We start from the raw sequence: 16,355 nt of genomic DNA on the forward strand, positions 1-16,355 counted from the left end.
AGGGGATAAGAATGGGGGGGGGGGGCTGAAGGGAATAAGGGGATAAGAATGGGGGTGGGGGCTGAAGGGAATAAGGGGACAAGAATGGGGGCTGAAGGGGATAAGAATGGGGGGGTGGGGGCTGAAGGGAATAAGGGGACAAGAATGGGGGCTGAAGGGGATAAGAATGGGGGTGGGGGCTGAAGGAATAAGGGGATAAGAATGGGGGGGCTGAAGGAGTAAGGGGACAAGAATGGGGGCTGAAGGGAATAAGGATAAGAATGGGGTGGGGGCTGAAGGGAATAAGGGGATAAGAATGGGGGCTGAAGGGAATAAGAATAAAGACAGATGAGAGGAAATGAGTGTTATGCTTTGGGTGTTATTTTTCTGTTGAAAGACAAGAGTTCTATGTAATGATGTCACAATGGTGACACTATCTCAAATGGAACCCTGTTCCTTTATCGTGCCCTACAGGGCCATGGTTAAACAGTAGGACACCTATATATATATAGGGAACCGGGTGCCATTTGGGAGTGGTCCACTAGGTGTGGTGTACCTGTGGGTCAGGTGTAAGGTGTACGGTATGGTGGAGGGTGTTATGTTGTGGAGGAGCTGTTTAGCCAGTTTCTTGTTTAATCCTTTCTGTAGTGCCTCTGTCTGTCACAACAGAGAGCCTGGTTTGTTTTGCTAGCAGGGTTTAGCCTGTAGATAAGACCTAGATTAAAAGTGAGTCTTTCTGACATGGCTGACTGCTTCTACTGCTTCTATGACCTGTGATGTCACAATACCTTTCCCATAATGCCCAGGTTGAATTCCAGAATCCTCTAACCGGGGTTTCTGGAAAACCTTTGAATTTTGAGGAAGTTACCAGATTTTTGCAACCCAAGTCACGTGTTTCATGTCTGTTCTCCTCTTCTGCCTCCCAGCCGGGGTAGTGGGTTATTTCCAGTTCAACACTTCTCCTCAGCCTCCCGGCTACATCACATATCTCTCCTCAGCTCTGCAGGCCTTGAAGAGAGGTAAGCTAACCGCTACATGCTAACTCCCTAAAGCCCGAAGAGAGGTAAGCTAACAGCTACATGCTAATTGGCTAACTCCCTAAAGCCCTGAAGAGAAGTAAGCTAACCGCTACATGCTAACTCCCGAAAGCCCGAAGAGAGGTAAGCTAACAGCTACATGCTAATTGGCTAACTCCCTAAAGCCCTGAAGAGAAGTAAGCTAACCGCTACATGCTAACTCCCTAAAGCCCCGAAGAGAGATAAGCTAACAGCTACATGCTAATTGGCTAACTCCTAAAGCCCTGAAGAGAAGTAAGCTAACCGCTACATGCTAACTCCCTAAAGCCCGAAGAGAGGTAAGCTAACCGCTACATGCTAACTGGCTAACTCCTAAAGCCCTGAAGAGAAGTAAGCTAACTGCTACATGCTGACTCCCTAAAGCCTCGAAGAGAGGTAAGCTAACAGCTACATGCTAATTGGCTAACTCCCTAAAGCCCTGAAGAGAAGTAAGCTAACCGCTACATGCTAACTCCCTAAAGCCCTGAAGAGAGGTAAAGCTAAACATTAACATCCATGTCCTCTCATCCAGTGTCTTTGATAACCGCTACATGCTAACTCCCTAAAGCCCCGAAGAGAGGTAAGCTAACCGCTACATGCTAACTGGCTAACTCCCTAAAGCCCTGAAGAGAAGTAAGCTAACTGCTACATGCTGACTCCCTAAAGCCTCGAGAGAGGTAAGCTAACAGCTACATGCTAATTGGCTAACTCCTAAAGCCCCGAAGAGAGAGGTAAGCTAACCGCTACATGCTAACTGGCTAAAGCCCCGAAGAGAGGTAAGCTAACCGCTACATGCTAACTGGCTAACTCCCTAAAGCCCTGAAGAGAGGTAAAAGCTAAACATTAACATCCATGTTGTTGATGGATAAATGTAAGTCCTCTCATCCAGTGTCTTTGATAACCGCTACATGCTAACTCCCTAAAGCCCTGAAGAGAGGTAAAGCTAAACATTAACATCCATGTCCTCTCATCCAGTGTCTTTGATAACCGCTACCTGCTGGGGTTTTTGCCACCGGAGTAGAATGTCATAGCCATTGAAATAGAATGAATAGACCAGACTTGGAAGCTCTGCCACATACATAGCAAGGCCTGTTCTACTCATTCTAGTTCTGTGACTATAGAAATGAGAAGTAAAGATGAATGAAAGTGTGTGTTGCTCTTCCCTGCCTCAGACTTCCGTGGTGCGGTGCGTTTCGGGGTGGTGACCAGTAGACAGGTGGCAGAGTCCATCTCAGTCAGAGATGACCAGACCGTCTACCTGCACCGACACTTCAACTCCTCATTGGTCAGTCGACACACGCCCACCCCCCTTGTCTACCGACACTTCAACTCCTCATTGGTCAGTCGACACACGCCCACCCCCTTGTCTACCGACACTTCAACTCCTCATTGGTCAGTCGACACACGCCCACCCCCTTCAACTCCTCATTGGTCAGTCGACACACGCCACCCCCTTGTCTACCGACATTTCAACTCCTCATTGGTCAGTCGACACACGCCCACCCCCTTGTCTACCGACACTTCAACTCCTCATTGGTCAGTCGACACACGCCCACCCCCTTGTCTACCGACACTTCAACTCCTCATTGGTCAGTCGACACACGCCCAGCCCCTTGTCTACCGACACTTCAACTCCTCATTGGTCAGTCGACACACGCCCACCCCCTTCAACTCCTCATTGGTCAGTCGACACACGCCCACCCCCTTGTCTACCGACATTTCAACTCCTCATTGGTCAGTCGACACGCCACCCCCTTCAACTCGTCATTGGTCAGTCGACACACGCCACCCCCCTTCAACTCCTCATTGGTCAGTCGACACACGCCCACCCCCTTGTCTACCGACACTTCAACTACTCACTGCTCATTGGTAATGTCATCAGCACGTGACAAACAGACTTGTCAGGGCCCAGAGTCGCATTAGTGGAAACCAAGACTGTTTTTTTTTTAAGGGCAGACCTGATTGTAGATCATGGGACAATTTTAGCTAACCCTTTTCTTAACCTTAACCTAATTATCCTAACCTGCCACGTTAATTATCCTAACCTGCTGGGAAAAGTCACTCCTGCTAGTGAGCACCAGCAGCCCGGCCCTGAGAGGAGTCTTGGTTTCATCTAATGCGATAGTGACTTTCTCCTGGTTGGGTCAAATATTCGGGAAAATCTCCTGGTACTGTCATTTGTTCCTATGGAGGTTTAGCTTTACCTTTCTGTCTCCCTGTCTCCCCCTCTACCCCTCTCTCCCCCTCTATCCCCTCTCTCCCCCTCTATCCCCCTCTCTCTCCCCTCTCTCTCTCCCCTCTCTCCCCCGTCTCTCCCCCTCTATCCCCCTCTCTCTCCCCTCTCTCTCCCCTCTCTCCCCGTCTCTCCCCCGTCTCTCCCCCGTCTATCCCCCCGTCTATCCCTCGTCTCTCCCCCTCTCTCCCCCTCTATCCCCTCTCTCTATCCCTCTCTCTCTCCCCTCTATCCCTCTCTCTCTCCCCCTCTATCCCCTCTCTCTCTCCCCCCGTCTCCCTCTCTCTCCCCCTCTCCCCCTCTATCCCCTCTCTCTCTCCCCGTCTCCCCCTCTCTCCCCTCTCTCTCCTGCCTCCTCCCTCCCCCTCAGATTTTCCCTAGTTGGGAGCGTAACTTCACCTCTGAAGGCATCTGTTCCTGGGTCTTTGAGCACCGCGAGACCGTCCTCCAATGGCTGGCGCCGACTGGTGCTAAGTCCCGCCTTCTGGAGCAGGAACTGACCAAAGGCCCTGCCCTCCTGCTCTTCCTGCCCCACAATCCCCTGGGGCACGGCCCCGACCCGCTGCTGACGCAGGTGAGTCACCACGACAACAACAACGACCCTTACATCAACCACTACTACAACTACAATAAAATAAATTTACTACAACATTTAATGTTTTGATGTGATGAAGAATAAAACATGGCTCGAGAACATCGTTGTGAATTGTTCCATCTAGATGAATGTAGTCAGACGGCTTCAGATCTCTGAAGATGAGAATGTCTAAATCCACATTAATTTAACTCTTGACCCCCTTCTAGATTGCAGACGTCGCGGTTCGCTACCATTCCTGTAGCGACTCCCCTCACCACCACCACCACCCCTCTGACCACTACTACTACAGTGGACCCTCCCAGCCCCTGTCCCCCTCTCTGCTGCCTCTCAGTGGTTCTGCCCAGGCCACACCCCCTCCCAGGCTCCACCTCCAGGGTGTGTGAGCTTTGTCTCAACCAGTCCAATCCGGGACGCTCTCCACTGTGCACCTTCCCCTCCCAGACATCAGGTGGCGCTGCCGTGCTCCAGTCCTACCTCAGACGATGCTGCCTACCTGTTGCTGCGACGGTGACGACGGTTGCCTGTAGTAACATCCTGAGTAGCTACAGCCCGTCGTCAGGTCGCTATAGTGCCTGTTGTAGAACTCTGGGACAGCTAGGGGTTTCCCTGCTCCCACAGCAGGGGCTAGGGGCTAGACAACGAGGGGTTAGGGACACCCCCTCCCTCACCATCCTCCTCCCAGGACTCCTCCCCGTCCTCCCAGGACCAGGAAGCAGGCGGGATTAAAGGGTTGAGGTGTCGGACAAATAAGACGCTCAGGTTCTACATCCTGGACTCCGCCCTCCACTGGCCGCTGGCGGTGCGCCTTGGGGCGCTAGGCAACGACGAGATGGGTGGCGGTGGCCTGGGGAGTTAGGAAGGTTGCTAGGCAACGGGACCGGTGATGGCGCACAGTCGTTTGCGACCATCGTGAACCTGAAGGATGAGGTGCACTACGTTCTGGACCACAGAGGAACCGCTACTGTTACAGAGTCTCTGGGTAAGACTGGGGAGTTACTGGGTCAACTAGCTACTGTTACAGAGTCTCTGGGTAAGACTGGGGAGTTACTAGATCAACTAGCTACTGTTACAGAGTCTCTGGGTAAGACTGGGGAGCTACTGGGTCAACTAGCTACTGTTACAGAGTCTCTGGGGAGTTACTGGGTCAACTAGCTACTGTTACAGACTCTCTGGGTAAGACTGGGGAGCTACTGGGTCAACTAGCTACTGTTAGAGTCACTGGGAAGTTACTGGGTCAACTAGCTACTGTTACAGACTCTCTGGGTAAGACTGGGGAGATACTGGGTCAACAAGCTACTGTTCCAGTCACTGGGTAAGACTGGGGAGTTACTGGGTCAACTAGCTACTGTTACAGACTCTCTGGGTAAGACTGGGGAGATACTGGGTCAACGAGCTACTGTTACAGTCACTGGGAACTTACTGGGTCAACTAGCTACTGTTACAGACTCTCTGGGTAAGACTGGGGAGATACTGGGTCAACAAGCTACTGTTACAGTCACTGGGTAAGACTGGGGAGTTACTGGGTCAACTAGCTACTGTTACAGAGTCTCTAGATAAGACTGGGGAGCTACTGGGTCAACTAGCTACTGTTACAGAGTCTCTGGGTAAGACTGGGAGTTACTAGATCAACTAGCTACTGTTACAGAGTCTCTGGGTAAGACTGGGGAGTTACTAGATCAACTAGCTACTGTTAGAGTCACTGGGGAGTTACTGGGTCAACTAGCTACTGTTACAGAGTCTCTGGGTAAGACTGGGGAGTTACTAGATCAACTAGCTACTGTTAGAGTCACTGGGAGTTACTGGGTCAACTAGCTACTGTTACAGAGTCTCTGGGTAAGACTGGGGAGTTACTAGATCAACTAGCTACTGTTACAGAGTCTCTGGGTAAGACTGGGGAGTTACTAGATCAACTAGCTACTGTTAGAGTCACTGGGGAGTTACTGGGTCAACTAGCTACTGTTACAGAGTCTCTGGGTAAGACTGGGGAGTTACTAGATCAACTAGCTACTGTTACAGAGTCTCTGGGTAAGACTGGGGAGTTACTGGGTCAACTAGCTACTGTTACAGAGTCTCTGGGTAAGACTGGGGAGTTACTGGGTCAACTAGCTACTGTTAGAGTCACTGGGGAGTTACTGGGTCAACTAGCTACTGTTACAGAGTCTCTGGGTAAGACTGGGGAGTTACTAGATCAACTAGCTACTGTTAGAGTCACTGGGAGTTACTGGGTCAACTAGCTACTGTTACAGAGTCTCTGGGTAAGACTGGGAGTTACTAGATCAACTAGCTACTGTTAGAGTCACTGGGGAGTTACTGGGTCAACTAGCTACTGTTACAGAGTCTCTGGGTAAGACTGGGGAGTTACTAGATCAACTAGCTACTGTTAGAGTCTCTGGGTAAGACTGGGGAGTTACTGGGGTCAACTAGCTACTGTTACAGAGTCTCTGGGTAAGACTGGGGAGTTACTGGGTCAACTAGCTACTGTTAGAGTCACTGGGGAGTTACTGGGTCAACTAGCTACTGTTACAGAGTCTCTGGGTAAGACTGGGGAGTTACTAGATCAACTAGCTACTGTTACAGAGTCTCTGGGTAAGACTGGGGAGTTACTGGGTCAACTAGCTACTGTTACAGAGTCTCTGGGTAAGACTGGGGAGTTACTGGGTCAACTAGCTACTGTTACAGACTCTCTGGGTAAGACTGGGAGCTACTGGGTCAACTAGCTACTGTTACAGAATCTCTGGGGAGTTACTGGGTCAACTAGCTACTGTTACAGACTCTCTGGGTAAGACTAGGGAGCTACTGGGTCAACTAGCTACTGTTACAGAGTCTCTGGGGAGTTACTGGGTCAACTAGCTACTGTTACAGAGTCTCTGGGGAGCTACTGGGTCAACTAGCTACTGTTACAGACTCTCTGGGTAAGACTGGGGAGTTACTAGATCAACTAGCTACTGTTACAGAGTCTCTGGGAGCTACTGGGTCAACTAGCTACTGTTACAGACTCTCTGGGTAAGACTGGGGAGATACTGGGTCAACAAGCTACTGTTACAGTCACTGGGTAAGACTGGGAGTTACTGGGTCAACTAGCTACTGTTACAGAGTATCTAGATAAGACTGGGAGTTACTGGGTCAACTAGCTACTGTTACAGACTCTCTGGGTAAGACTGGGGAGATACTGGGTCAACGAGCTACTGTTACAGTCACTGGGTAAGACTGGGGAGTTACTGGGTCAACTAGCTACTGTTACAGAGTATCTAGATAAGACTGGGGAGTTACTGGGTCAACTAGCTACTGTTACAGAGTCTCTAGATAAGACTGGGGAGCTACTGGGTCAACTAGCTACTGTTACAGAGTCTCTGGGTAAGACTGGGAGCTACTGGGTCAACTAGCTACTGTTACAGAGTCTCTGGGTAAGACTGGGGAGTTACTAGATCAACTAGCTACTGTTAGAGTCTCTGGGTAAGACTGGGGAGCTACTGGGTCAACTAGCTACTGTTAGAGTCTCACTGGGAGTTACTGGGTCAACTAGCTACTGTACAGAGTCTCTGGGTAAGACTGGGGAGTTACTGGGTCAACTAGCTACTGTTACAGAGTCTCTGGGGAGCTACTGGGTCAACTAGCTACTGTTACAGAGTCTCTGGGTAAGACTGGGGAGCTACTGGGTCAACTAGCTACTCTTACAGAGTCTCTGGGGAGCTACTGGGTCAACCAGCTGCTGTTAGAGTCACTGTCTACTTGGAAACAGACCTGGGTTTAAATACCATTTGGAAATCATAAAAAATTCTGCAGCTGTGCTTGATTGAGCTGGCCTGGCTTAATGGACCAATAGAAACGTCCTGAAACTGCAAACCCCACCCATCTGGCACTCCAGGCAGGCTAAAGCAAAGTATTTGAAAGATTTCTAATAGTATTTGAACCCAGGCCAGGTCTAGGGAAAATAGACAGCTTTACCCATGTGTGTGTCGTCTTGCCCCTCCAGAGTTGTTCATCAGGAACTTTAGCACCTCCCACAGCCCACTGCAGAGACGCCTGGTGGGGAGGAGAGAGGAGGAGGAGGAGAGGCCCCAGAAGAGACCCTTATCTCAGAGCTGACCACCACCTCTTTCCTTACCACTGTCATGGATCCTCACAGGGTGGGTGAGAGAGAGGCATCCAGGGAGATGGAGTAGAAAGGAGAGAAGAAAATGAGGGAGGAGGGAGAGGGGGAGAGAGAGAGAGGAGGAGCAGGGAGGCGGAGCAGGAGAGGGAGGAGCAGGGAGGAGGAAGAGAGGAGGAGAGGGAGGAGGAGGGAGGAGAGAGAGGAGGAGAGAGAGGAGGAGGAGCAGGGAGAGGGGTGTAGAAAGGAGAGAAGAAAATGAGGGAGGAGAGGGAAGGAGGGAGAGAGAGGAGGAGCAGGGGAGGGGGAGAGAGAGGGAGGAGCAGGGAGGGGGAGAGAGAGGAGGGAGCAGGGAGGGAGGAGAGAGAGGAGGCAGTCAGGGAGAGGGAGTAGAAATGGAGGAAAATGAGTGGGAGGGAGGGAGGGAGGGAGAGAGAGAGAGAGGAGGAGCAGGAGGGAGGAGCAGGAGATGGAGGAGCAGGGAGGGAGGGAGGAGGAGCAGGGAGGGAGAAAGGAGGAGCAGGAGAGGGAGGGAGGAGGAGCAGGGAGGGAGGGAGGAGCAGGAGAGGGAGGGTGGTCCTCACCCCCATCATAATAACTGTGTGGTTTGATTTGACAGACCTTTTAAGACACGTCCTAGTTGTTCAGTTCAGACTGGTTTCTGGTTTCTAGGATGGACAGGGGTTATGGTGCTGTTCTACTACAGTCAGGGGTTATGGTGCTGTTCTACTACAGTCAGGGGTTATGGTGCTGTTCTACTACAGTCAGGGGTTATGGTGCTGTTCTACTACAGTCAGGGGTTATGGTGCTGTTCTACTACAGTCAGGGGTTATGGTGCTGTTCTACTACAGTCAGGGGTTATGGTGCTCTTCTACTACAGTCAGGGGTTATGGTGCTGTTCTACTACAGTCAGGGGTTATGGTGCTGTTCTACTACAGTCAGGGTAATGGTGCTCTTCTACTACAGTCAGGGGTTATGGTACTGTTCTACTACAGTCAGGGGTTATGGTGCTGTTCTACTACAGTCAGGGGTTATGGTGCTGTTCTACTACAGTCAGGGGTTATGGTGCTGTTCTACTACAGTCAGGGGTTGTGGTGCTGTTCTACTACAGTCAGGGGTTGTGGTGCTGTTCTACTACAGTCAGGGGTTATGGTGCTGTTCTACTACAGTCAGGGGTTATGGTGCTGTTCTACTACAGTCAGGGGTGTGGATATAAAATGTGTTGTGTTCTCCAGGATGTGGTGCTGTTCTACTACAGTCAGTGGTGTGGCTACTGCTCTGTTCTAAACCACGTCATCATCCAGCTGGCTAGAATGTTCCGTGGAAACAGCACTGTCACCATCGCCAGGTAGGGCTGACTGGCTGGGTGGCTGACTGACTGACTGACTGGCTGGTTGACTGGCTCGCTGGCTGGTTGACTGGCTCGCTGGCTGGTTGACTGGCTGGCTGACTTGCTGGCTGGCTGACTGGCTGGTTGGCTGACTGGTTGGCTGGCTGGTTGACTGGCTCGCTGGCTGGTTGACTGACTGACTGACTAGCTGGTTGGCTGACTGGCTGGTTGGCTGACTGGCTGGTTGGCTGGCTGGCTGACTGGTTGGCTGGCTGACTGGTTGGCTGACTGGTTGGCTGGCTGACTGGCTGGTTGACTGGCTGGTTGGCTGACTGGTTGGCTGGCTGGCTGGTTGACTGACTGACTGGCTGGCTGGTTGACTGGCTGGTTGGCTGACTGGTTGGCTGGTTGGCTGACTGACTGGCTGGCTGGTTGGCTGACTGGCTGACTGACTGTCTGTCTGACTGGTTGGGCTGGTTGGCTGACTGGCTGTCTGACTGGTTGGGCTGGCTGGCTGGCTGGTTGGCTGACTGGTTGGGCTGACTGGCTGGCTGACTGGCTGGCTGGCTGACCAGCTGGTTGGCTGACTGGCTGTCTGACTGGTTGGGCTGGCTGGCTGACTGGCTGTCTGACTGGTTGGGCTGGCTGGCTGACTGGCTGGTTGGCTGACTGGCTGTCTGACTGGTTGGGAGGGTTGTATCTGTTTTGTGACGTAGTGCTGAATTGGGTTGAATTTTATTTAGCTTTTTTACATTCCATTGATATTCAACTGTTTCCAGTTAAACTTCCTTTAGTAACAGGATGTGACGTCATACTGTCTCTGTGTGTAGGGTGAACGTGGCGCGTAACGACCTGCCGTGGGAGTTCATGGTGGATCACTTCCCCTCAGTCCTCCTCTTCCCCAGACACAGGTAATACAGAACACATACCTGTCCTCCTCTTCCTCAGACACAGGTAATACAGAACACATACCTGTCCTCTTCCCCAGACACAGGTAATACAGAACACATACCTGTCCTCCTCAGACACAGGTAATACAGAACACATACCTGTCCTCCTCTTCCTCAGACACAGGTAAGACAGAACACATACCTGTCCTCTTCCCCAGACACAGGTAATACAGAACACATACCTGTCCTCCTCTTCCCCAGACACCGGTAATACAGAACACATACCTGTCCTCCTCTTCCCCAGACACAGGTAAGACAGAACACATACCTGTCCTCCTCAGACACAGGTAATACAGAACACATACCTGTCCTCCTCTTCCTCAGACACAGGTAATACAGAACACATACCTGTCCTCCTCTTCCTCAGACACAGGTAAGACAGAACACATACCTGTCCTCCTCTTCCCCAGACACAGGTAATACAGAACACATACCTGTCCTCCTCTTCCTCAGACACAGGTAATACAGAACACATACCTGTCCTCCTCTTCCTCAGACACAGGTAATACAGAACACATACCTGTCCTCCTCTTCCTCAGACACAGGTAAGACAGAACACATACCTGTCCTCTTCCTCAGACACAGGTAATACAGAACACATACCTGTCCTCCTCTTCCTCAGACACAGGTAAGACAGAACACATACCTGTCCTCCTCTTCCTCAGACACAGGTAATACAGAACACATACCTGTCCTCCTCTTCCTCAGACACAGGTAAGACAGAACACATACCTGTCCTCCTCTTCCTCAGACACAGGTAAGACAGAACACATACCTGTCCTCCTCAGACACAGGTAATACAGAACACATACCTGTCCTCCTCAGACACAGGTAATACAGAGCACATACCTGTCCTCCTCAGACACAGGTAAGAGAGAACACATGCCTGTCCTCCTCTTCCTCAGACACAGGTAATACAGAACACATACCTGTCCTCCTCTTCCTCAGACACAGGTAATACAGAACACATACCTGTCCTCTTCCTCAGACACAGGTAATACAGAACATATACCTGTCCTCTTCCTCAGACACAGGTAAGACAGAACACATACCTGTCCTCCTCTTCCCCAGACACAGGTAATACAGAACACATACCTTTCCTCCCCTTCCCCAGACACAGGTAATACAGAACACATACCTGTCCTCCTCTTCCCCAGACACAGGTAAGACAGAACACATACCTGTCCTCCTCAGACACAGGTAATACAGAACACATACCTGTCCTCCTCTTCCTCAGACACAGGTAATACAGAACACATACCTGTCCTCTTCTTCCTCAGACACAGGTAATACAGAACACATACCTGTCCTCCTCTTCCTCAGACACAGGTAATACAGAACATATACCTGTCCTCCTCAGACACAGGTAATACAGAACACATACCTGTCCTCCTCTTCCTCAGACACAGGTAATACAGAACACATACCTGTCCTCCTCTTCCCCAGACACAGGTAATACAGAACACATACCTGTCCTCCTCTTCCCCAGACACAGGTAAGACAGAACACATACCTGTCCTCAGACACAGGTAAGACAGAACACATACCTGTCCTCCTCAGACACAGGTAAGACAGAACACATACCTGTCCTCCTCAGACACAGGTAAGACAGAACACATACCTGTCCTCCTCAGACACAGGTAAGACAGAACACATACCTGTCCTCCTCTTCCTCAGACACAGGTAAGACAGAACACATACCTGTCCTCCTCTTCCTCAGACACAGGTAAGACGGAACACATACCTGTCCTCTTCCTCAGACACAGGTAAGACAGAACACATACCTGTCCTCCTCAGACACAGGTAAGACAGAACACATACCTGTCCTCTTCCTCAGACACAGGTAAGACAGAACACATACCTGTCCTCCTCTTCCTCAGACACAGGTAATACAGAACACATACCTGTCCTCCTCTTCCCCAGACACAGGTAAGACAGAACACATACCTGTCCTCTTCCTCAGACACAGGTAATACAGAACACATACCTGTCCTCCTCTTCCTCAGACACAGGTAAGACAGAACACATACCTGTCCTCCTCAGACACAGGTAAGACAGAACACATACCTGTCCTCCTCTTCCTCAGACACAGGTAATACAGAACACATACCTGTCCTCCTCTTCCCCAGACACAGGTAATACAGAACACACACCTGTCCTCCTCTTCCCCAGACACAGGTAAGACAGAACACACACCTGTCCTCCTCAGACACAGGTAAGACAGAACACATACCTGTCCTCCTCAGACACAGGTAATACAGAACACATACCTGTCCTCCTCAGACACAGGTAAGACAGAACACACACCTGTCCTCCTCAGACACAGGTAATACAGAACACATACCTGTCCTCCTCTTCCCCAGACACAGGTAAGACAGAACACACACCTGTCCTCCTCAGACACAGGTAAGACAGAACACATACCTGTCCTCCTCAGACACAGGTAATACAGAACACATACCTGTCCTCCTCAGACACAGGTAAGACAGAACACACACCTGTCCTCCTCAGACACAGGTAATACAGAACACATACCTGTCCTCCTCTTCCTCAGACACAGGTAAGATAGAACACACACCTGTCCTCCTCAGACACAGGTAATACAGAACACATACCTGTCCTCCTCAGACACAGGTAAGACAGAACACATACCTGTCCTCCTCAGACACAGGTAAGACAGAACACATACCTGTCCTCCTCAGACACAGGTAATACAGAACACATACCTGTCCTCTTCCTCAGACACAGGTAATACAGAACACATACCTGTCCTCCTCTTCCCCAGACACAGGTAAGACAGAACACATACCTGTCCTCTTCCTCAGACACAGGTAATACAGAACACATACCTGTCCTCCTCTTCCTCAGACACAGGTAAGACAGAACACATACCTGTCCTCCTCAGACACAGGTAAGACAGAACACATACCTGTCCTCCTCTTCCTCAGACACAGGTAATACAGAACACATACCTGTCCTCCTCTTCCCCAGACACAGGTAATACAGAACACATACCTGTCCTCCTCTTCCCCAGACACAGGTAAGACAGAACACATACCTGTCCTCCTCAGACACAGGTAAGACAGAACACATACCTGTCCTCCTCAGACACAGGTAATACAGAACACATACCTGTCCTCCTCAGACACAGGTAAGACAGAACACACACCTGTCCTCCTCAGACACAGGTAATACAGAACACATACCTGTCCTCCTCTTCCCCAGACACAGGTAAGACAGAACACACACCTGTCCTCCTCAGACACAGGTAAGACAGAACACATACCTGTCCTCCTCTTCCCCAGACACAGGTAATACAGAACACACACCTGTCCTCCTCAGACACAGGTAAGACAGAACACATACCTGTCCTCCTCAGACACAGGTAATACAGAACACATACCTGTCCTCCTCAGACACAGGTAAGACAGAACACACACCTGTCCTCCTCAGACACAGGTAATACAGAACACATACCTGTCCTCCTCAGACACAGGTAAGACAGAACACATACCTGTCCTCTTCCTCAGACACAGGTAATACAGAACACATACCTGTCCTCCTCTTCCTCAGACACAGGTAATACAGAACACATACCTGTCCTCCTCTTCCCCAGACACAGGTAAGACAGAACACATACCTGTCCTCTTCCTCAGACACAGGTAATACAGAACACATACCTGTCCTCCTCTTCCTCAGACACAGGTAAGACAGAACACATACCTGTCCTCCTCAGACACAGGTAAGACAGAACACATACCTGTCCTCCTCAGACACAGGTAATACAGAACACATACCTGTCCTCCTCAGACACAGGTAAGACAGAACACACACCTGTCCTCCTCAGACACAGGTAATACAGAACACATACCTGTCCTCCTCTTCCCCAGACACAGGTAAGACAGAACACACACCTGTCCTCCTCAGACACAGGTAAGACAGAACACATACCTGTCCTCCTCAGACACAGGTAATACAGAACACACACCTGTCCTCCCTCAGACACAGGTAAGACAGAACACACACCTGTCCTCCTCAGACACAGGTAATACAGAACACATACCTGTCCTCCCTCTTCCTCAGACACAGGTAAGATAGAACACACACCTGTCCTCCTCAGACACAGGTAATACAGAACACATACCTGTCCTCCTCAGACACAGGTAAGACAGAACACATACCTGTCCTCCTCAAACACAGGTAAGACAGAACACATACCTGTCCTCCTCAGACACAGGTAAGACAGAACACATACCTGTCCTCCTCAGACACAGGTAAGACAGAACATATACCTGTCCTCCTCTTCCTCAGACACAGGTAATACAGAACACATACCTGTCCTCCTCTTCCCCCAGACACAGGTAATACAGAACACATACCTGTCCTCCTCTTCCCCAGACACAGGTAAGACAGAACACATACCTGTCCTCCTCAGACACAGGTAAGACAGAACACATACCTGTCCTCCTCAGACACAGGTAATACAGAACACATACCTGTCCTCCTCAGACACAGGTAAGACAGAACACATACCTGTCCTCCTCTTCCCCAGACACAGGTAAGACAGAACACATACCTGTCCTCCCAGACACAGGTAAGACAGAACACATACCTGTCCTCCTCAGACACAGGTAATACAGAACACATACCTGTCCTCCTCTTCCTCAGACACAGGTAATACAGAACACATACCTGTCCTCCTCTTCCCCAGACACAGGTAATACAGAACACATACCTGTCCTCCTCTTCCCCAGACACAGGTAAGACAGAACACATACCTGTCCTCCTCAGACACAGGTAAGACAGAACACATACCTGTCCTCCTCAGACACAGGTAATACAGAACACATACCTGTCCTCCTCAGACACAGGTAAGACAGAACACATACCTGTCCTCCTCTTCCCCAGACACAGGTAAGACAGAACACATACCTGTCCTCCCCAGACACAGGTAAGACAGAACACATACCTGTCCTCCTCAGACACAGGTAATACAGAACACATACCTGTCCTCCTCAGACACAGGTAATACAGAACACATACCTGTCCTCCTCAGACATAGGTAAGACAGAACACATACCTGTCCTCCTCAGACACAGGTAAGACAGAACACATACCTGTCCTCCTCAGACACAGGTAAGACAGAACACATACCTGTCCTCCTCAGACACAGGTAATACAGAACACATACCTGTCCTCCTCAGACACAGGTAAGACAGAACACATACCTGTCCTCCTCAGACACAGGTAAGACAGAACACATACCTGTCCTCCTCTTCCTCAGACACAGGTAAGACAGAACACACACCTGTATGTACATGACCTGCTTAGACTGTTGTTGAATAGACTGTTCTCTCTGTGTACTAAACAAGACCTGATATTGAATAGACTGTTCTCTGTGTACTAAACAAGACCTGATATTGAATAGACTGTTCTCTGTGTACTAAACAAGACCTGATATTGAATAGACTGTTCTCTGTGTACTAAACAAGACCTGATATTGAATAGACTGTTCTCTGTGTACTAAACAAGACCTGTTGTTGAATATAGACTGTTCTCTGTGTACTAAACAAGACCTGTTGTCTATGATTCACTAATATGAAAGATTTCCCACAGCCTCTCATGCCTCATTTAGTTAGACTAACTAGTCTAATGTTACTTCCTGACTCTCTTCGTCTCTTAGAAACACCTGTCCGCCAAGTTCCCGGAGGACACGCTCATCACTCTCCCCACCCTATTACGCTTCATCCTGAAGCACTCCGACTCCGCCCACCAGCCAATGAAAGCAGACGGATCCGACCCTCACCCTCACGTTCTCCTCAAGGCGGAGTTCCGCGCTCTACAAGGAGAAGTCCAGACATTACATCGTGCACGCCAGCGCCTCTCCAACCAACTGGCCCAGCTATGGCGAGACAACCGGCGGTTATCCTTTCACGCCGTGGCCCTGGAGACCCACAATGCACTGCTGCAGTCCCAGAATGGCGAGCTGCAGCGCGAGAGGCTGAGCCTAGTGGAGCAGCACAAGGAGAAGAGTCGTCAGTTAGGGGAGGCGGTCAGGAGACTACAGGAACTAGCGGACGCATCAGAGAACCTTCTCACTGAGAATACGCTGCTGAGGGTTTT

General features: G+C 50.3%; 1 protein-coding gene and 1 long non-coding RNA gene across 2 annotated transcripts; both read left to right on the forward strand.

Annotated features, from left to right (window-relative positions):
• Window positions 1–905: 905 nt before the first annotated feature.
• On the forward strand, window positions 906–16,350 carry LOC127925736 (thioredoxin domain-containing protein 11-like; the record flags this gene model as incomplete). The annotated part of the gene is given in 10 exon segments (XM_052510827.1): window positions 906–998; window positions 2,207–2,319; window positions 3,638–3,841; window positions 4,069–4,242; window positions 4,545–4,713; window positions 7,836–7,897; window positions 7,900–7,989; window positions 9,188–9,300; window positions 10,113–10,193; window positions 15,915–16,350. Coding segments are annotated over 10 exon segments (1,535 nt in total), but the record flags the coding sequence as incomplete, so codon positions are not given.
• On the forward strand, window positions 1,420–2,200 carry LOC127925735 (uncharacterized). Its single transcript, XR_008122061.1, has 3 exons — window positions 1,420–1,528; window positions 1,615–1,667; window positions 1,766–2,200. It is a non-coding gene; the product is annotated as an uncharacterized LOC127925735 (long non-coding RNA).
• Window positions 16,351–16,355: the final 5 nt, after the last annotated feature.

The sequence above is a fragment of the Oncorhynchus keta genome, unplaced genomic scaffold (genome assembly GCF_023373465.1).
Source record: "Oncorhynchus keta strain PuntledgeMale-10-30-2019 unplaced genomic scaffold, Oket_V2 Un_contig_6189_pilon_pilon, whole genome shotgun sequence".
NCBI lineage: Eukaryota > Metazoa > Chordata > Actinopteri > Salmoniformes > Salmonidae > Oncorhynchus > Oncorhynchus keta.